General features: G+C 38.6%; 1 protein-coding gene across 1 annotated transcript in view; it reads right to left on the bottom strand.

Annotated features, from left to right (window-relative positions):
* INTS4 (integrator complex subunit 4) overlaps positions 1-22,262 on the bottom strand; it is a 111,264-nt gene that overhangs the window by 81,257 nt on the left and 7,745 nt on the right. Inside the window, exons 3-4 of the mRNA XM_006077388.3 lie at positions 13,415-13,532; positions 2,213-2,319 (exon numbers count right to left, since the gene is read on the bottom strand). Coding sequence (XP_006077450.1) covers positions 2,213-2,319; positions 13,415-13,532 — 225 coding nt within the window. The remainder of the gene's footprint in view (positions 1-2,212; positions 2,320-13,414; positions 13,533-22,262) is intronic.

The raw sequence follows: 22,262 nt of genomic DNA, 5'->3' as shown, positions 1-22,262 counted from the left end.
ATTACTTTGCCAACAAAGGTCCATCTAGTCAAGGCTATGGTTTTTCCAGTAGTCATGTATGGACATGAGAGTTTATAAAGAAAGCTGAGTGTGGAAGAATTGATGCTTTTGAACTGTGGTATCAGAGAAGACTCTTGAGAGTCCCTTGAACTGCAAGGAGATCCAACCAGTCAATCCTAAAGTTAATTAGTTCTGAATATTCATGTGGAAGGACTGATACTAAAGCTGAAACTCCAATACTTTGGCCACCTGATGAGAAGAACTGACTCATTTGAAAAGACCCTGATGTTGGGAAAGATTGAAGGCGAGAGGAGAAGGGGACGACAGAGGATGGTTGGATGATATCACCGACTCAATGGACATGAATCTGAGTAAACCCCAGGAGTTGGTGATGGACAGGAAGGCCTGGCGTGCTTCAGGCCATGGGACTGCAAAGAGTCAGACACGACTGAGTGACTGAAGTGAACTGAACTGAAGACAGGACATACAAATGAAGAAAAAATAGGAAAAATTTTAAAATGAAATACCATTTCCTTCTTACCAAATTAACAGGTTTACATCTTGCTTTTAAACATTAATATCCAAATGCTAGAATAATATGTGAAATTATGCACTCTCATATACTGTGGATAGGCTTAAACTAGAATATTGTAGAAAACGATTTGCCAAAAGTACCAAAAGCCTTAGGAAAAAAACAAAAATTCTAAATGCTTTCATCCAGTGATTCTACTGTGACAATGTATGTTTAGGAAATAACCTTAGATACAGGAAATACTTTAGACTAATCACATTCATTGTGTGGTATTATTTACTATTTTTTAAAATGGCTACAATATAAATGTCCACTAATAAGAGAATGGTTAGGACAAACTATGGCTTGATTACTGGACAAAATATCATGCATCCATTAAAAATATTTATAAAACATTTACAATATAAAGAAAATACTTGTTATGTTAGTCAAAAAGCAAAACTGAATACAGAATATGATTATAGCTATATGTGGAAAAAGAAAAGCAAACAATCTGTATACAGAAAAAAAAATCAGGACAGACACATCAAAAGGCTAATAATAATGGATGCCTTTACATAGTGAATTATGAATGTAGTTCTTTCTTTATACTTCTTTCCAAATTTCCATGAGTATAAATTTTTATAATAAAAGATTTCTTGAGAACAAATTTAAGAAACTATTGCTTCAAGCAGAATAATCCACCAAGTAAAACACCTCTCTTATAAGCACAACCTCCTAGATACATATATTCTCTCACATGGAAGACGTACTTACTCTCTCAATCATGTAATCCCTAGTTTTCTCCCACTTAAGCTTTTAATACTGTACTTCTCAAAGTGTTCTGGGGTTTTTTGTTGTTGTTGTCATTGTTTATTAAGATAAATGAAATACTCTTTCCTGGGGTTAAGAAATAGTTTTCTAATTCCATGAATGTAACCCTTCCACAATTCAAACGTATTTGTCTCCTTATATTCTCAAAACAAATTTTATCAAAAAGATGAAAAGTAAAGCCAATTCTACAAGGTTTGCACAAAAGAAAGCTAATTAAAAGTTCAAAATTAAAAAGAATTTGGCTTTGGAATCAGAAAAGAGTTTATGCCCTGGTTCTGCAACTTCCTAAGTATGAAAACTTGGACAAACTAAACTCCTTCAACCTCAATTCCCATCTTAGTAAAAGAGATATAACAGCACTTCCCTAAAGGACTATGAGGAACAAATGAAAGAATCATAATTCCAAACTGTTGGGAGGTGTTATGCCTGAGAAGAGGGCTTAGGAGGGAAAGATGGAATGGCTGTCACTTATTTTATTTCCGTATTAGTTAATTTTGTTTTTAACAATGAGTATACACCATAGGAATAAAATTACTTTTCTTTCAAAAAGGTAAAAAATAGTACCATAATAAGCAGAGAGCATATGTTAGGCATGGAATACATGGTAGTTCCTATAATTATTTTCATTTCTTTTGGGACAGTGAGGAAGTTCATTTTATAACAAGTTACTCAACTTTGTTCCTAATCCAACATCAAGAAACAAACAAAAAATGAAGCAGTTCTTAAAGCCATTTAAGAGTCTTTGGCAATTCTCAATTATAGCCTTAGGATGGAGGTAAGCAGATCTGACAGCTTGTTTCATTTCTCCAGATAATGCAAAACTGTTCAATAAAGAAGCAACCCTGTGTCTAACCATTATATTCTTACCTTGCAGGCTACATCAACTAATCGCATCTGGATAGCTTGATTCTCTGGCAGTTTAGTGCCAATTGCAAGCAAAGTGTCCAACAGTTGAGCAAGGACTTGATGAGACTCTAGAAAGGAAGATGGAAAGTTAGGTTTTAGAATTTCAAAAGGAGATTACTATAGAAACTAAATTTACTTGGGTATAAAGAATGAAGATTTTTGTCAACTGAGTTCTGCTGTTTGATTCTTGATTTCCTCAACTAAAAGCTAAGTTCCTAAAGGGATCATGTCTAAAAATTTGAGTCCTCCACAGGATGCAACACAGTGCTCCAAAAATGTTCAATGCTTGACTAATTCAAAGGCTTTTCACTGCCTTCAAAATAAAGTCTAAATTCCTTAGCAGGACATACATACATACTAGTCCCTCCACGATGCCTAGTCCTCCCTACTTTATCTATTAGCCTCATCTCTTTCAGGTTTCCCTAGCCTCCTTTTTCCCAATTACTTATGATCCATGTCCCCCTATCTTTGCTCAGCCCACTTCCCTACCTAGAATGCTTTCATCTACATTCTGCTCCATTCTCAACCCTACTCCCCAGAGAGCACCTCCTAATCTTGAAATGTCACCTCCTGTATGGTGCTTTTCGCTCTTTCCCTAGAAATACTGACCATTTCTTCGTTCATGCTTCCACTGAACTCTTGACATAAACTGTAACTTTATAATACTTATTTGCATATCAGACAAAACCAGGAAACTGAAAGATCCTTAAGGGCAAGGACTATGCTTTATTCACCTTTGTATTCTCAGAATCTAGCATGCCTCATTACGTGCTTAACGGATGCTTAATAAATGAGCAAACAGACAATTCCAAGTAAATCACTGTCAATCACCTTAACCAGATTCTCTTCTTTGTTTCAAAATATGGTTCTATGGTTCTATGCTAGTGGTATACAAGAGGCATGCAGAAAATCATTTTTATGTTAATAACCTTCTACAGACATACTTTGTTTTATTGAGCTTCATTTTACTGCACTTTGTAGATACAGGCTTCCCTAGTGGCTCAGACGGTAGAGCGTCTGTCTGCAATGCAGGAGACCCAGGTTCGATCTCTGGGTTGGGAAGATCCCCTGGAGAAGGAAACGGCAGCCCACTGCAGTATTCTTGCCTGGAAAATCCCATGGACCTGGAGCCTGGTAGGCTACCATCCATGGGGTCGCAAAGAGTCGGACATGACTGAGCAACTTCACTTGTAAATACTATACTATATTTCTTATAAATTGAAGGTTTGCCTCAATCCTGCTCATTAAGCAAGTCTTCTACACCATTTTTCAACAGCATTCTCACTTCATGTTTCTGTCACCTTTTGGTAATTCTTGCAGTATGTCAAACTTTCATTGTTATATTTGTTATGGTGATTTGTGGTCAATGATTTTTGATGTTACTATTGCAAAAAGATTACAACTTGCTAAAGGCTCAGATTATGGTTAACATTTTTTATCAGTACAGTATTAAGGTAGCACATTCTTTTTAGACATAATGCTATTGCACACAATAAACTATAGTATACTATAGACATTACTTTTATCTGCACTGGGAAATCAAAAACGGATGACTCGCTTTACTGCAATATTTAATTTACTGTGATCATCTGGAACAGAATCTGCAATATCTCAGAGGTATGCATGACTATATTTTAAAGAACAAAATAAAAAATATAGTTACTATGTTGATGACATTAATTTCCTTTTACTATTACTAATATAGTCTCTTTAAATTAATTTTAACTAAAAAAAATAACTGTCCACTTAAGAAAAACATTAAGAAATTCATAATATAGATGCAAAACAAATTTCAAAAATGATAATGAAATATAAACAACTAAATCTTAAAAAATAAAAAGCTTATAAAACACTGGGAACAATCACCTCTTAAAAACACTTCCAGTAAGACACACTAGATTGAACACCTCTGTTTATCACTAATTCTTTCTTAAAACCTCATTAACATATAAAGAAACTTTAAAAGTATAAACGTACAAGGACTAAGAAAATAGAAGAATAGTAAGCAGATGAGAAAAGTCAACAAATTTTTCAGAGATGGCAAGCAAATGAAAAAGTCTATGGCAAACTGAGAAGTCAAATCTAAATGCCTACTGAGGAGGGAGTCACAACAGAGCAAATAAATTCCAGCCATATGCCAAGCAAGAATCAGGAATCATAGATTTAAAAGAAAAGAAAAAAACCAACCATAAAACACCCCAAAATGGAGTGAGGAATGGATTTGTTTAAAGTTTCTATAAGAAGTAGCTGGACCTCTACGTCCTTCCCTATGCTATACAACTGGCTAATCAACCACTGAAGTAGAGTTTTTTTCCTCTAAAAATTATGACAGAAAAGATCAAATCTGGCAGATGCTACGTGAGGAAAGGAAGGAAATATAATAAAGATAATATATAATAATAATAATTATAAATATAGCCAATCTGACGACATGGACCACAGCCTTATCTAACTCAATGAAACTATGAGCCACGCCATGTAGGACTACCCAAGATGGACGGGTCATGGTGGAGAGTTCTGACAAAACGTGGCCCACTGGAGAAGGGACTTTAGTATTCTTGCCTCGAGAACCCCATGAACAGGCAAAAAGATAGGAAACTGAAAGATGAACTCCCCAGGTGGGTAGGTACCCAATATGCTACCAGAGATCAGTGGAGAAATAACTCCAGAGAATGAAGAGATGGAGCCAAAGCAAAAACAACACCCAGTTGTGCATGTGACTGGTGATGGAAGTAAAATCCGATGCTATAAACAGCAATACTGCATAGGAACCTGGAATGTTAGGTGCATGAATCAAGGCAAATTGGAAGTGGTCAAACAGGAGATGGCAAGAATGAACACAGGTCTTTTAGGAGTCAGTGAACTAAAATGGCCTAGAACGGGTGAATTTAACTCCGATGACCATTTTATCTACTACTGTGGACAGAATCACTTAGAAGAAACGGAGTAGCCCATTATAGTCAACAAAAGAGTCTGAAATGCAGTACTTGGATGCAATCTCAAAAATGATAGAATGATCTCTGTTCATTTCCAAGGCAAATCATTCAATATCACAGTAATCCAAGTCTATGCCCCTACCAGTAATGCTGAAAAAGCTGAAGTTGAAGACTTCTATGAAGACCTAAAAGACTTTATTAAACTAACACCCCAAAAAGATGTCCTTTTCATTATAGGAGACTAGAATGCAAAAGTAGGAAGTCAAGAAATACCCAGAGTAACAGGCAAATTTGGCCTTAGATTCCAGAATGAAGCAGGGCAAAGGCTAACAGAGTTTTGCCAAGAGAACACACTGATCACAGCAAACACTCTCTTCCAACAACACAAGAGAAGACTCTACACATGGACATCACCAGATGGTCAATACCAAAGTCAGACTGATTATATTCTTTGCAACCAAAGATGAAGAAGCTCTATACAGTCAGCAAAAACAAGACCAGGAGCTGACTGTGGCTCAGATCATGAGCTCCTTATTGCCAAATTCAGACTTAAATTGAAGAAAGTAAGGAAAGCCACTAGACCATTCAGGTGTGACCTAAATCTAATTCCTTACGATTATACAGGTAAGGAAATAGAGAAATAGATTCAAGGGATTAGATCTGATAGACAGAGTGCCAGAAGAACTATGGATGGAGGTTTGTGACATTGTAAAGGAGACAGGGATCACGACCATCCCCAAGAAAAAGAAATGCAAAATGGTTGTCTGAGGAGGTCTTACAAATAGCTATCAAAAGAAGAGAAGTGAAAGGCAAAGGAAAAAAGGAAAGATATACCCATTTGAATGCACAGTTCCAAAGAATAGCAAGGAGAGATAAGAAAGCCTTCTTCAGTGATCAGTGCAAAGAAATAGAGATAAACAATAGAATGGGAAAGACTAGAGATCTCTTCAAGAAAATTAGAGATACCAAGGGAACATTTCATGCAAAGATGGGCACAATAAAGGACAGAAATGGTATGGACCTAACAGAAGCAGAAGATATTAGAAGAGGTGGCAAGAATAAACAGAAGAACTATACAAAAAGATCTTCACAACCCAGATAATCACGATGGTGTGATCACTCATCTAGAGCAGACATCCTGGAATGTGAAGTCAAGTGGGCCTTAGGAAGCTTCCCTACAAACAAAGCTAGTGGAGGTGATGGAATTCCAGTTGAACTATTTCAAATCCTAAAAGATGATGCTGTGAAAGTGTTGCACTCAATATGCCAGCAAATTTGGAAAACCCAACAGTGACCACAGGACTGGAAAAGGTCAGTTTTCATTCCAATCCCTAAGAAACACGATGGCAAAGAATGCTCAAACTATCACACAACTGCACTCATCTCATACACTAGCAAAGTAATACTCAAAATTCTCCAAGCCAGGCTTCAACAGTACGTGAACCATGAACTTCAGATGTTCAAGCTGGATTTAGAAAAGGCAGAGGAACCAGAGACCAAATTGCCAACATCCGCTGGATCATGTAAAAAGCAAGAGAGTTCCAGAAAAACATCTACTTCTGTTTTACTGACTATGCCAAAGCCTTTGAACTGTGTGGAAAATTCTAAAGAGATGGGAATATCAGACCACCTGACCTGCCTCCTGAGAAATCTGTATGCAGGTCAAGAAGCAACAGTTAGAACTGGATGTGGAACAACAGACTGGTTCCAAATCAGGAAAGGAGTACCTCAAGGTTGTATATTGTCACCCTGCTTATTTAACTTCTATGCAGAGTACATCATGAGAAATGCCAGGCTAGATGAAGCACAAGCTGGAATCAAGATGCCTGGAAGAAATATCAATAATGTCATCTCGGATATGCAGATGATACCACGCTATAGCAGAAAGTAAAGAAGAACTAAAGAGCCTCTTGATGAAAGTGAAAGAGGAGAGTGAAAAAGCTGGCTTAAAACTTAACATTCAGAGAACTAAGATCATGGCATCTGGTCCCATTACTTCATGGGAAATAGATGGGGAAATAATGGAAACAGTGAGAGTCTTTATTTTTTTGGGCTCCAAAATTACTGCAGGTGGTGACTGCAGCCAGGAAATTAAAAGACTCTTGCTCCTTGGAAGAAAAGCTATGACCAACCTAGACAGCATATTCAAAAGCTGAGACATTACTTTGCCAACAAAGGTCTGTCTGGTCAAAGCTATGGTTTTTCCAGTAGTCATGTATGGACATGAGAGATTATAAAGAAAGCTGAGTGCGGAAGAATTGATGCTTTTGAACTGTGGTATTGGAGAAGACTCTTGAGAGTCCTCTGTACTGCAAGGAGATCCAACCAGTCCATCCTAAAGGAAATCAGTCCTGAGTATTCATTGGAAGGACTGATGCTAAAGCTAAAACTCCAATACTTTGCCACCTGATGTGAAGAACTGACTCATTTGAAAAGACCCTCATGCTGGGAAAGATTGAAGGCAGAAGGAGAAGGGGACAACAGAGGATGAAATGGTTGGATGGTATCGCTGACTTAATGGACATGAGTTTGTGTGAGCTCTGGGAGTTGATGATGGAGAGGGAGGCCTGATGTGCTGCAGTCCATGGGGTCGCAAAGTAACACTGTAAATCTTATATTTCAATAAGAATATAATAATTTTTTTTAAGTTGAATAGATTAAAAAAGGAAAGGTAAGTCTCCAATATGAAAGAGGTCACAAAGAGAAAAGAAGGTAATAAAAGAGAGGTGAAGAAATCAATACCACCATACTGCTCTAAAATTTATTTCTTAAAAAAGATGATTCTGCATGACAACCGTAAAAAGACAGCTAGACCTTTTTGAACTTAACTCTTGCCTCTAATAAATCATAAATCTAATCTAAATCTTAAATCCCGGTCTCTCCGCTGAGTTCCAGGCCTACACTGTAAGTTCGGGTTAGATGGACATCGCCACAAGAATCGGAGAAGGCAATGGCACCCCACTCCAGTACTCTTGCCTGGAAAATCCCATGGATGGAGGAGCCTGGTAGGCTGCAGTCCATGGAGTCGCTAAGAGTCAGACACGACTGAGTAACTTCACTTTCACTTTTCACTTTTCACTTTCATGCATTGGAGAAGGAAATGGCAACCCACTCCAGTGTTCTTGCCTGGAGAATCCCAGGGACGGGGGAGCCTGGTGGGCTGCCGTCTATGGGGTCACACAGAGTCGGACACAACTGAAGTGACTTAGCATAGCATAGCATAGCCACAAGAATAAATGAATCCTGCACATTTCTTCTCTAAACCACCCAGTTCATCAGAGCAAATTCCACACAACCACTAAATTATCCTTATAAAACTAGACTTGATCACTTCATACCTTGTTCAAGGAGAACTAGGTATCCACTGCCTACAAAATAACATTTAAAATCCTCAGCACTCAAGACTACTACCCTTTGGCTTCAGAACATTTTACCAATGTTTTTCTTCCAAAAGCCCCTTACTTCCTTCCTATCGATCTCTCAAACAACTCAGTTCTTCAAGCATCTCTTATACTTTGCCAGTCTTCTATCTTCTATCATCATGTTCCTTCTTGGTATCACCCTTCCCCAAATTTGGAGGATTTGGACTTTCCAAACCTACCTTTTCACTAAGCCTTTCTAGAGCCCACCAGTCAGCACTGATCCCATTCTCTCCTCTGCTCCCACAGTACGCTAATTATACCTCCTCTAAAACAAGCTTGACATTATCATTAGTGGTGTAGCATGTACTAGAGAAGCAATGCTTGCCAAACAGTTATAAAATTCATGCATTTGATGAACTTAAAGACTTCTGGTCCAAGGTGCAGACCACAGTCTTGGATTTGATAATATTTAGACTCATAATCGGAAAACTCTTAATTTTAAGATGCAAATATAAAGTGACTTCAGCAGTCACTTTAATTCCCTGGAGTTCATCTTCCTCAGCCTTGAAACTAAGGGTTTGAACTAGATGAAACTTATGGTCCCTTCCAATTCTATCTTCTATGAATCTAGGTGGGCCAGGAACAGGAAACCAGGAGTCCTAGACCAGATCTCTAACAATTAAATAAGAAACATTAGACTACTTAAAAAAAGTAAAACAGCTATTTTCATGAATATTGCATAATTTGGCTAGAATGATTTAAAATTAAGTCTCTCTTCTAATGTTTCTGTTTCAGAGATAAAGTGTTTTTAGTTAAATTGTAGCCCATAAGAAAGAGCACCACACTAAGTTTGCAATTCTGCTACTACTTTTAGCTAGACCAACTCACTTCAACTCATTTCATCTCTCTGGTTCTTAACAGTCTTGTCATCTGCAAAATGAAGCAATTAGACAAGATGATCACTATAAGGCCATTTATATCTCAAACAGTCTATGACTCTATGAAATCCCCAATCAATAAGTAAGAAATTCTTCCAAATATAGCTCATATAAGAACTTTCCAGGGAAAAAAGGGATATTGAGGCAATACAATTGCATTGGTGCTTTTAAAAGAAATATTTTTTTGCCACTAACTATAAGAGCAAAGAAATATTTAATATATTATCAACACCCTAATTTTTATCAAGGTAATGTATAAAATCAAGATTGCCGGGAGAAATATCAATAACCTCAGTTATGCAGATGACACCACCCTTATAGCAGAAAGCGAAGAGGAACTCTTGATAAAAGTGAAAGAGGATAGTGAAAAAATTGGCTTAAAGCTTTCAGAAAACTAAGATCATAGCATCCGGTCCCATCACTTCATGGGAAATAGATGGGGAAACAGTGGAAACGGTGACTGACTTTGTTTTCTTGGGCTCCAAAATCACTGCAGATGGTGACTGCAGCCATGAAATTAAAAGACACTTACTCCTTGGAAGGAAAGTTATGACCAACCTACATACCGTATTAAAAAGCAGAGACATTACTTTGCCAACAAAGGTCTGTCTAGACAAGGCTATGGTTTTTCCTGTGGTCATGTACGGACGTGAGAGTTGGACTGTGAAGAAAGCTGAGCACCAAAGAATTGATGCTTTTGAACTGTGATGTTGGAGAAGACTCTTGACAGTCCCTTGGACTGCAAGGAGATCCAACCAGTCCATTCGAAAGGAGATCAGTCCCGGGTGTGCATTGGAAGGACTGATGCTAAAGCTGAAACTCCAGTACTCTGGCCACCTCATGCGAAGAGCTGACTCATTGGAAAAGACCCTGATGATGAGAGGGATTGGGGGCAGGAAGAGAAGGGGACGACAGAGGATGAGACGGCTGGATGGCATCACCGACTCGATGGACATGAGTTTGGGTGAACTTCGGGAGTTGGTGATGGACAGGGAGGCCTGGCGTGCTGCAATTCATGGGGTCGCAAAGAATTGGACATGACTGAGAGACTGAACTGAACTGAATGTATAAAAATGGGAAAATTATATATAATGTTAAGTAAATATACTAAAAGATAAAATAATACATTCACTGTAAGTACAACCATATAAAACTTATGTAAGTAAAAGGTAATATGTAAAACAAATAGTTGTATGGTAGCAGTAGGAATATTTTTTAATTTTTCCCTTAATATCATTACATTAGCTTTCAATAAATGTCAAAAAAAGTTTTTAAGGTATTTTGATTGTTTTCTATGAAATGTAAGTCTTGGGTCAAAATTCAATACAACTAAAATTTAAATATAAAGTTGTTTCTACAAAAAATATTTTCAATATCAACCAATGGGCCACTTATATTTGTATCATTAGTTGTACAATAAATGAATTTAGATTATCTCTTAAGTTCACTAGCCCTTTATTATTCTTATAACCTCTTAAGTTTATAGAATAAACTGTTGTCCAATATTTAAATAATCATATTTGTTTAAATATGGATACCCTAAAGTGAAATAAAACTATTTTTTGAAATTACTACCAATTCAAACAAAACTAAAATATTTTCAGAAACAGCAGCAAAAGATTTCTTTTTTTTAAATTTCAGAATAAGTAACAAGGTGATAAGGCACTAACTCTATTAGAAAATCTTGTACATAAATAAAACAAGACAAATATAATTTTAAAAAATTCTTATGGTGAAACAGTTTTCCTTTTCACCTAAACACTGAGACGTTTAGTACACATCAACAAGGAACAAATAGAAAAGGTAACAACATATGAGACTTGGGAACTAGTGTCTGCTTTAGTTTCTGCTTTTATAGGAACTAAATGGTGGAGGACCCCATGACCAGGGGGGTGTGTGAGGGTGTGGGTGTGTGTACTTAGTTGTTCAGTCATGTCTGACTCTTTGCAACCCCATGAACTGTCCACCAGACTCCTTCATGCATGGGATTCTCCAGGCAAGAGTACTGAAGCGGGCAGCCATTCCCTTCTCCAGCGGATCTTCCCGACCCAGAGATCAAATCTATGCCTCCTGCATCTCCGCTGGTAAAGGCAGGTCCTTTACCACTGAGTCACCCGGGAAGCCCCTGCTGGGTTGGTAGACACAGTCAATAAAACATCAACTCTGTTACAGACTTGTAACCTTGAGCAGGTCAGTTAACTTCTCTGAGCTTCAGTTTCCCCACCTATAAAATAAGGACAATATTATCTATCTTATGTCATATGTAAACTATCTTAGGTATATGGCTCTTCAGCTCAGTTCAATTCAGTCGCTCAGTCGTGTCCAACTCTTTGCAACCCCATGAATCACAGCAAGGCAGGCCTCCCTGTCCATCACCAACTCCCGGTGTTTACTCAAACTCATATCCATTGAGTCGGTGATGGACATGACATCTAACCATCTCATCCTCTGTCATCCCCTTCTCCTCCTGCCTTCAGTCTTTCCCAACATCAGGGTCTTTTCAAATGAGTCAAATTTTCAAATTCGCATCAGATGACCAAAATATTGGAGTTTCAGCTTCAGCATCAGTCCTTCCAATGAACACCCAGGACTGATTTTAGGATGGACTGGTTGGATCTCCTTGCAGTTCAAGGGACTCTCAAGAGTCTTCTCCAACACCACAGTTCAAAAGCATCAATTCTTCGGCGCTCAGCTTTCTCTATAGTCCAACTCTCACATCCATACGTGACTACTGTAAAAACCATAGCCTTGACTAGATGGAACTTTGTTGACAAAGTAATGTCTCTGCTTTTTAATATGCTGTCTAGGTTGGTCATAACTTTCCTTCCAAGGAGTAAGCATCTTTTAATTTTATGGCTGCAATCACCATCTGCAGTGATTTTAGAGCCCAAAAAAATAAAGTCAGTCACCGTTTCCACTGTTTCCCCATCTATTTGCCATGAAGTGATGGGACCGGATGCCATGATCTTCGTTTTCTGAATGTTGAGCTTTAAGTGAACTTTTTCACTCTCTTCTTTCACTTTCATCAAGAGGCTCTTTAATTCTTCTTCACTTTCTGCCATAAGGGTGGTGTCATCTGCATATCTGAGGTTATTGAGATTTCTCCCAGCAATCTTGATTCCAGCTTGTGCTTCTTCCAGCCCAGTGTTTCTCATGATGTATTCTGCATATAAGTTAAATAAGCAGGGTGACCATATACAGCCTTGACCTTTTGGAACCAGTCTGTTGTTCCATGTCAGTTCTAACTGTTGCTTCCTGACCTGCATACAGATTTCTCAAGAGGCAGGTCAGGTGGTCTGGTATTCCCATCTCTTTCAGAATTTTCCACAGTTTATTGTGATCCATACAGCCAAAGACTTTGGCATAGTCAATAAAGCAGAAATAGATGTTTTTCTGGAACTCTCTTGTTTTTTCGATGATCCAGCGGATGCTGGCAATTTGATCTCTGGTTCCTCTGCCTTTTCTAAAACCAGCTTGAACATCTGCAAGTTCACAGTTCATGTAGTGCTGAAGCCTGGCTTGGAGAATTTTGAGCATTACTTTACTAGCTCAAAGTATGAGAGATGAGTGCAATTGTGCAGCAGTCTTAGTAGAGGTCAATAAATGACAGCTATTAAGAGACAAACCTGTATTTTAACTCTAAGGTAAATATATGTACATGGTTTTACTGCTGCTGCTGTCATCCTCAAATTTCTTTTCAATAACCACCAACACAACAAAACTTTGCTCTACACTTTATACAAAAGGAACTAAAGATTTCTGCTCTAGTTATACAACTTTTATTTATTTATTTGGTTGCACAGCGAGGCACAGAGGATCTTAGTTTTCCAACCAGGGATGGAACTCCTGCCCCTTCAGTGGAAGTGCAGAGTCCTAATCACTGGACCACCTGGGAATTCCCTCTACAGCTTTTAAACTTCAACTTACTTTCATTCTGCAGGATATTAATAGCATCGTCCATAATGCAGTCTGGTGAAAAGCCTGCAGTCTTTGACAGTAAACCCAACAATGATGCAATTTTCAGTCTCACAGACGGATCATTCTCCTGCAACAAAAGAAGCTATTGTTACCTTAATGCTCTACTCTCAGCTAACCAACAACAGGAAACATGGGAAGTATCTCAAAAAAGACTCAATGATCCGAGTATTCCCAAGCTTTATTTCTGAAAAATTAGCTGTATATGCTTTGGGGGAGAAAGTTTTTCTCAGTCTGTGTGTTACATCCAAATAAAGCAAAGTGAATGAGAATATTTTCACACCTTCCTGATGTCATTAATTTCTCACCAGATGTATGCTTCTGGAATTAAAAGTACCTTTCTTCCACTGCGCAGTCACATTTGACATGAGCTGCAGCAACTTGTACCATAAACACCAGGCACCCCAACACTGCTATCTGCGCGACTGTTTTTGGAGCCCCCAGAAATTGGGTGCTGCAGCTACTGCTGCTATCGCCAGAAAATTTTCGCTCGGTTTTTTTGGGTCACCATGTCCTGATCAGAAGTTCAGAGCAGGTGAATCTAATTGTCTGGGTGGAGGTCCGGTGCCTGGACCCGGGCCCCAAGGCAAAAGAGACTAAGAAATGATTTATTGGGCTTCCCTGTTGGCTCAGATGGTAAAGAATCCACCTGCAATGCAAGAGACCCAGGTTAGATCCCTGGGTCAGGAAGATCCCCTAAAAGAAGGAAATGGCAACCTACTCCAGGATTCTTGCCTAGACAACTCCATGGACAGAAGAGCCTGGAGGGCTACAGTCTGTGGGGTCGCAGAGTCAGACGTAACTGAGTGAATGGTGGTTCAGTGGTTAAGAATCCACTTGCCAATGCAGGGGACACAGGTTCAGTCCCTTGTCCAGAAGACCCCACATGGTGCGGAGCAACTAAGCCCATGCAATCCCACCTGCTGAGCTTGTGCTCTAGAGCCTGCGAGCAACTACTGAGTCCATGTGCCACAACTATGGAAGCCCAAGTGCCCTAGAACCTGTGCTCTGCAACAAGAGAAACCACCACTCTAAGAAGCCCCCGTATTGCAACTTGGGAGTAGCCACTACCCACCACAACTAGAGAAAGTTCATGCACAGAAATGAAGACCTAGAGCAGTCAAAAATAAAATTAATTAATTCTTAAAAAGAATTGACGTAATATCTAGGTTAACCAGTAAAATGTATAATTCCCAAGCTAATAAAAAAGCAGTGGAGGAGAGAATTTTTTAAAAAAGAGCCAATGCACAAGATGGTAACAACTGAGAGGAAAAAAAGAACACTAGCAAGTAAGATAAATAGAATGTATTTCATAAGAGGGTAGATTTAAACCCATATATTTCAATAAACACATTAAATATAAAGAACTAAATGCTCCAATTAAAACTAAACACTGTCAGGTAAAATTTCTTAAAAAACTAACTATATGCTGTTGGATCACAAAATAAAAAGTGATTAAAAAAAAGAGTTGAAAATAAAAGGTAGAAATAGGTATATCATGCAAGAGATAGCTGGTATCATTATATTAGTACTAGACAAAGCCATTATATGGTGACATGATTACTCGTAAAGAATCTAAAAGAACATACACATAATTTATTAAAATTATTAAATGAGCTTAACAAAGTTGTTAGATATAGGGTTTAATAAACAAAAACCAACTGCATTTCTGAATATCCTCTATGTACTACCTAAAAATAGAATTTTTAAATATATCATTTACAGTAACAAAATATTAACTATATAGGAATAACTAACAAAAAGATGTACAAAACTTCTATGCAGAAAACAGCATTAAAATAATGGACATACCATGTCCATTGAATGGAAGACTCAATGTTATAAAATGCCAATCAGCAAACTGCATCTTAATTACAGAATTAATGCAACCCTAATCAAAATTCTAACAAGAAATTTTCTTTTCAGGCAGATTTTCACAAGTTGATTTAAAAATTTATAAAGAAATTAAAAGACAAGAATAAATAATAGCTAAAAACTGGAGACAATCTAAATGTCTATCAATAATAGAATGAATAAATAAATTATGGCATATTCATACAATGAAATGTTATACTGCGATAAAAATAAATGAACTATAGCTAAAGTTAACAACAGAGGTAAATCTCAAGATAGAATTTTGAGCGAGAGTTACACATAAAAAGATACACACAGAAAGTAAAGGAGGAAAGGAGGAAGGAAGGAAGCATGGGTTGCATTTAGTACAGGTTTGAATGATTAAAAAAAAATCTTTTTAAAGGAAGCTTTTACCTGTAAAGTCAAGAGAGTGATGGTTATCTTTGAAAAAGTAAGGAGAAATAATTACAAAGAATTTTGAGGGGGCCTATGGGACTTTCATTATAGTCCATTTCTTAACCTGGATGGCAGTCACACCCTGTGTTCATGTTGATCAATAGACTATATGAGTTTTTTCTACATATTCTTTGTGTTACTGTTCATAATAAAGTTCTAAAAATACGATAGTTACTTAGATTACTGGGGTAATAGTGGAAACAGGGAGGTAGGTGGACTCAAGGGATACTTAGAAAGTAAAATCAACATGAGTTGGTGAAGAAGGGAATATGGGGAGAGGAAAGGGTGAGGGTGGTATAAACTATCTTTCTTGGTTTTCTGATGTAAGGCTCTATATTGTAAGGCTCCATCGATGGTGGTACATTTCCTGCTATAAGGCAGACTGGAGAATGAATGGAGATACCAAGTTCAGTTCTGAATACAAAGAGACGTCAATTCTTTATGGACTGAAAGAACATCATCAAATCAAGTAATTGTCTTTCAGAGACAATGCACTCGTCAAATACCCTAATTTTGTAGTAAGAAAGGACAGAAAAGCTACATAGCCTTTCTACAGTCTGGAATGGAGTCACAGACCTCCAAACACACAGAAACAGCCAAGAAAGCAGAAATACTAAGTCTAGCAAATAAGAGGAAGGCAAGGACGGAACAAAGAATAATGAGAGTATCTGATCCAGTAACATTCTTTCTTCATCTGGATACTTTACTCAAGTTTTTCTACTTTCTGAAATTATCCCCTGGTACCCTTCATGACTAAGCTTACAACTGCCTCTGTCAAAAGCCTCTCTAATAACTGCTCTTCTCACCATTAAAATTCTCTTTGTTCAGGCTTTTCTCATCTTGCTATAGACTTTCCAATTTCCTAGCTGGTCACCCTAAGTCCTGTCTTACCTGGCCCTCATTCAATTCCTCCATCTGCCATACCACCCCACAGAGTGACAGCTAAAACAAAAATTCACAAGGCAGAATTCAAAAACCTTCTATTAGATAAGATTTCTAGTCTTATCTCTTAAAGAGCTCTCAATTTAAAATGTACACCAGCCCAACTACCTGTATTTCTTCTAATGTGACAGATTATTTCACATCTCCAAGTCTTTGCTCACAATTCTTCCTTCTTTCTAAAACGCCTTTCCTCTTGTTTTCCAACTAGTCAAAATCTGCTTTGTAAGATTCACCTCAAGCATCACCCTAGCTCAGTTGGTAAAGAATCTGCCTGCAATGCAGGAGACTCGGGTTCAATCCTTGGGTCAGGAAGATCCCCAGGAGAAGGAAATGGCAACCCACTTCAGTATTCTTGCCTGGAGAACCCCATGGACAGAGGAGCCTCACGGGCTATAGTCCATGGGGTCTCAAGAGTCGGACACAACTTAGTGACTAAACCACCACCAAGCATCACTACTCTACGATGCCCTTCTAGACCTATGCTTCCACGTAAAACTGATTACCTTCTTCTTTAAAAGTTACGTTATAACCTGTCCCACATTTCATAATACCTGTAACACTGTACTGGGTTACCATGGTGGCTGAGTGGTAAAGAATCCGCCTGCCAAGGCAGGCGACATGGGTTTGATCCCTGGGTCGGGAAGATCCCCTGGAGAAGGAAATGGCAATCCACACCAGCATTCTTGCCTGGGAAATCAGTGTGCAATTATCCATTTATTGTCTAATCTACCCAATCAGACTCAGATCAGGGATCATATATTAATCTCTGTATCACTAACATGAAGCAAAGGGCTGGCAGAATTAGTATCCAGAACATTTTGAATGAATGAACAAAATGAGTAAATTAATAACTCAAGCCCTTAACTATCTATATATCACATATATTATTTGGTCTAGCAACTATACTGCTAGTCCTTAAAGGACAAAGAACATGTCTCACAGTTCTTTAACATCCTCCACAGTAACTAATACAGTAGAATAAATGAAGAATCCCTCATATGAAATAAGTTCAGATACTGCTACCTGGCCACAGAAAAATTTGTAGTAGAAAAGCAGAAGCCAAAGTAATTACCCACTAAAATACAAGATACCACATTTCTGGATAAAATAGAAGAAAGGATAAATAAAACACTATGGTCATCAATCTACATCTGGACCAACTTATTATTGCTCATTACCTTTGGGGCTAGAATCTGCTAGACTAAGGCAAGCAGCATGGCCTCGTTTAAACAGCTTAGGGTCTGACATAACACTTCTTCTAGAGATGGTATCAGTATTATGTTTTTAAAAAGAAGCTTTTTATTATTAATTTTTGGCCATACCACAAGGCATGCAGGATCTCTGTTCCCCAACCAGGGCCCAAACCCATGTCCCCTGCAGTAGAAGCACAATCTTAACCACTGGACCACCAGGGAAGTCCCTAAAAAGAGTCTTTACTGTTAGAGATATAAACTGAAATTTAAGAGTAAAATGATACGATGCTAGGAATTTGTTTTCACAAGAATCTGGTGCAGAGGGTGAAAGTGGAGGAAATGGAGGTAGACAGAAGGAGTTGGGCTCGGGGGGTGAGAATAAAACAAATCTGGACATGAAATGATAATTGTTGAAGCTGGATAATAACTACATGTGAATTAATTAAACTATTCTAACTGTATATAGATTTGTTCCATAATAAAAAGTTGAAAAAATATTCCATACAATCGAGAGATTCTATCCATGGGTATTTATCAGAAGAAAACAAAAATACTAATTCCAAAAGATATCAGCACCCCTGTATGTTGTGGCATTATAACAATAGCCAAGATACGGAAGCAACCTAAGTGCCCATTGATAGATGAATGGGTAAAAAAGACGTGATATATATATATACACCATGGAATCTTAGCCATAAAAAAAAAATGAAATCTTGCAATTTGCAGCAACATGGATAGATCTAGGGGGTATTATGCTAAGTAAAATAAGTCAGAGAAATTCATACTGTATGATTTCACTTATATGTAGAATCTGAAAAACAAAACAAATGAATAAACATAACCAAATGGAAATAAAGTCATAGATACAGAGATACATAGGTGTTTGCCAGAGCGGGAGGAGGGAGAAATAGGTGAGGAAGATTAAGAGATACATACTTCCAGGTGTGAAATAAATGCATCATGAGCATGAAATGTACAGCATCGGGAACACAGTCAATAACTAATATCTTTGTATGGTGACAGATCATAACTCGATTTATTGTGGTCATTTTGAAATGCATAGAAATACTGCATCACTACACTGTGTAGCACAACCTATAGGTCAGTTCTACTTTAAAAACAAACAAATCCATAGAAAAGGGGATCAGATTTGTGGTTACCAGAAGCAGAGGTGGGGGGAAGGGAACAACCCAGGGAGCAAACCCAGGTCTCCCTCATTGCAGGCGGATTCTTTACCAGCTGAGCCACCAGGGAAGCCCAAGAATACTGGAGAGGGTAGCCTATCCCTTCTCCTGGGGATCTTCCTGACCCAGGAGTTGAACTGGGGTCTCCTGCATTGCAGGTAGATTTTTTACCAGCTGAGCTACCAAGAAAGCCCTTAATTATACTTTAAAAACAAATGAATCCATGGAAAAGGGGATCAGATTTGTGGTTACCAGAGGCAGAGGTGGGCAGAAGGGAACTGGATGAAGGCAGTCAAAAGGTACAAACTTTTAGTTGTGAGGTTAAGTATTAGGGTTGTAATGAATAACATGATAAATACAATTAACACTGCTGTATGTTACATACGAAAGTTGTTATAGGAGAGTAAATCCCAAGTGTTCTCAATACAAGAAAAAAAACTTGTGTCTATTTCTTTAATTTTGTATCTATGAGAGATCACAGATGTTCACTAAATGTATTCTGGTGGTGCAGGAGCGGCAGCCGGTGAGGAACTACCCCACATCCAAGGTCAGGAGTGGCGGCCGTTGAGGAGCTACCCCACGTCCAAGGTTAGGAGCAGAGGCCATGAGGAGATACCCCACATCCAAGGTCAGCAGCGGCAGCTGAGAGGAGCTACCCCACGTTCAAGGTAAGGAGCAGCAGCTGTGCTTTCTAGGGGAGCTGTGAACAGATACCCCACGTACAAAGTAAGAGAAACCCAAGTAAGACAGTAGGAGCTGAGAGAGGGCATCAGAGGGCAGACAGACTGAAACCACAATCACAGACAACCAGCCAATCTGATCACACAGACCAAAGCTTGTCTAACTCAATAAAACTAAGCCATGCCCGTGGGGCCACCCAAGACAGACAGGTCATGGTGGAGAGGTCTGACAGAATGTGGTCCACTGGAGAAGGGAATGGCAAATCACTTCAGTATTCTTGCCTTGAGAACCCCATGAACAGTATGAAAAGGCAAAATGATAGGATACTGAAAGAGCAACTCCCCAGGTCAGTAGGTGCCCAATAGGCTACTGGAGATCAGTGGAGAAATAACTCCAGAAAGAATGAATGGATGGAACCAAAGCAAAAACAGTACCCAGGTGTGGATGTGACTGGTGATAGAAGTAGGCTCCGATGCTGTAAAGAGCAATATTGCATAGGAACCTGGAATGTTAAGTCCACAAATTAAGGCAAATTGGAAGTGGTCAAACAGGAGATGGCAAGAGTGAATGTCAACATTCTAGAAATCAGTGAACTAAGATGGACTGGAAATGGATGGATTTAACTCAGATGACCATTATATCTACTACTATGGGCAGGAATCCCTTAGAAGAAATGGAGTAGCCATCATGGTCAACAAAAGAGTCTGAAATGCAGTACTTGGATGCAATCTCAAAAGCAACAGAATGATCTCTGTTCGTTTCCAAGGCAAACCATTCAACATCATGGTAATCCAAGTCTATGCCCCGACCAGTAATGCAGAAGAAGCTGAAGTTGAACGGTTCTATGAAGACCTAAAAGACTTTCTAGAACTAACACCCAAAAAGATGTCCTTTTCATTACAGGGGACTGGAACACAAAAGTAGGAAGTCAAGAGATACCTGGAGTAACAGGCAAATTTGGCCTTGGATTACACAAAGATGCAGGGCAAAGGCTAACAAAGTTTTGCAAACAGAACGCTCTAGTCACAGCAAACACCCTCTTCCAACAACACAAGAGAAGACTCTACACATGGACATCACCAGATGGTCAACACCAAAATCAGACTGATTATATTCTTTGCAGCCAAAGATGGAGAAGCTCTATACAGTCAGCAAAAACAAGACCAGGAGCTGACTGTGTCTCAGATCATGAACTCCTTATTGCCAAATTCAGACTTAAATTGAAGAAAGTGGGGAAAACCACTAGACCATTCAGATATGACCTAAGTCAAATACCTCATGATTATACAGTGGAAGTGAGAAACAGATTTAAGAGACTAGATCTGATAGACAGAGTGCCTGAAGAACTATGGACGGAGGTTCATGACAATGTACAGGAGACAGGGATCACGACCATCCCCAAGAAAAAGAAATGCAAAATGGTTGTCTGAGGAGGTCTTACAAATAGCTATCAAAAGAAGAGAAATGAAAGGCAAAGGAGAAAAGGAAAGATATACCCATTTGAATGCACAGTTCCAAAGAATAGCAAGGAGAGATAAGAAAGCCTTCTTCAGTGATCAATGCAAAGAAATAGAGGAAAACAACAGAATGGGAAAGACTAGAGATCTCTTCAAGAAAATTAGAGATACCAAGGGAACATTTCATGCAAAGATGGGCACAATAAAGGACAGAAATGGTATGGACCTAACAGAAGCAGAAGATATTAAGAAGAGGTGGCAAGAATAAACAGAAGAACTATACAAAAAGATCTTCACAACCCAGATAATCACGATGGTGTGATCAATCAACTAGAGTCACACATCCTGGAATGTGAAGTGAAGTGGGCCTTAGGAAGCATCCCTACAAAGCTAGTAGAGGTGATGGAATTCCAGTTGAGCTATTTCAAATCCTGAAAGATGATGCTGTGAAAGTGTTGCACTCAATATGCCAGCAAATTTGGAAAACTCAGCAGTGGCCACAGGACTGGAAAAGGTCAGTTTTCATTCCAATCCCAAACAAAGGCAATGCCAAAGAATGCTCAAACTACTGCACAATTGCACTCATCTCACACGCTAGTAAAGTAATGCTCAAAATTCTCCAGGCCAGGCTTCAGCAGTACGTGAACCGTGAACTTCCAGATGTTCAAGCTGGTTTTAGAAAAGGCAGAGGAACCAGAGATCAAATTGCCAACATCCGCTGGATCATGGAAAAAGCAAGAGAGTTCCAGAAAAACATCTATTTCTGCTTTATTGACTATGCCAAAGCCTTTGACTGTGTGGATCACAATAAACTGTGGAAAATTCTAAGGAGATGGGAATACCAGACCACCTGACCTACCTCTTGAGAAACCTGTATGCAGGTGAGGAAGCAACACTTAGAACTGGACACGGAACCAGTCTGGAACAGACTGGTTCCAAACAGGAAAAGAAGGACATCAAGGCTGTATATTGTCACCCTGCTTATTTAACTTATATGCAGAGTACATCATGAGAAACACTGGGCTGGAAGAAG

The sequence above is a fragment of the Bubalus bubalis genome, chromosome 5 (genome assembly GCF_019923935.1).
Source record: "Bubalus bubalis isolate 160015118507 breed Murrah chromosome 5, NDDB_SH_1, whole genome shotgun sequence".
Lineage (NCBI taxonomy): Eukaryota > Metazoa > Chordata > Mammalia > Artiodactyla > Bovidae > Bubalus > Bubalus bubalis.
This window is presented reverse-complemented; position numbering and strand designations above follow the sequence as displayed.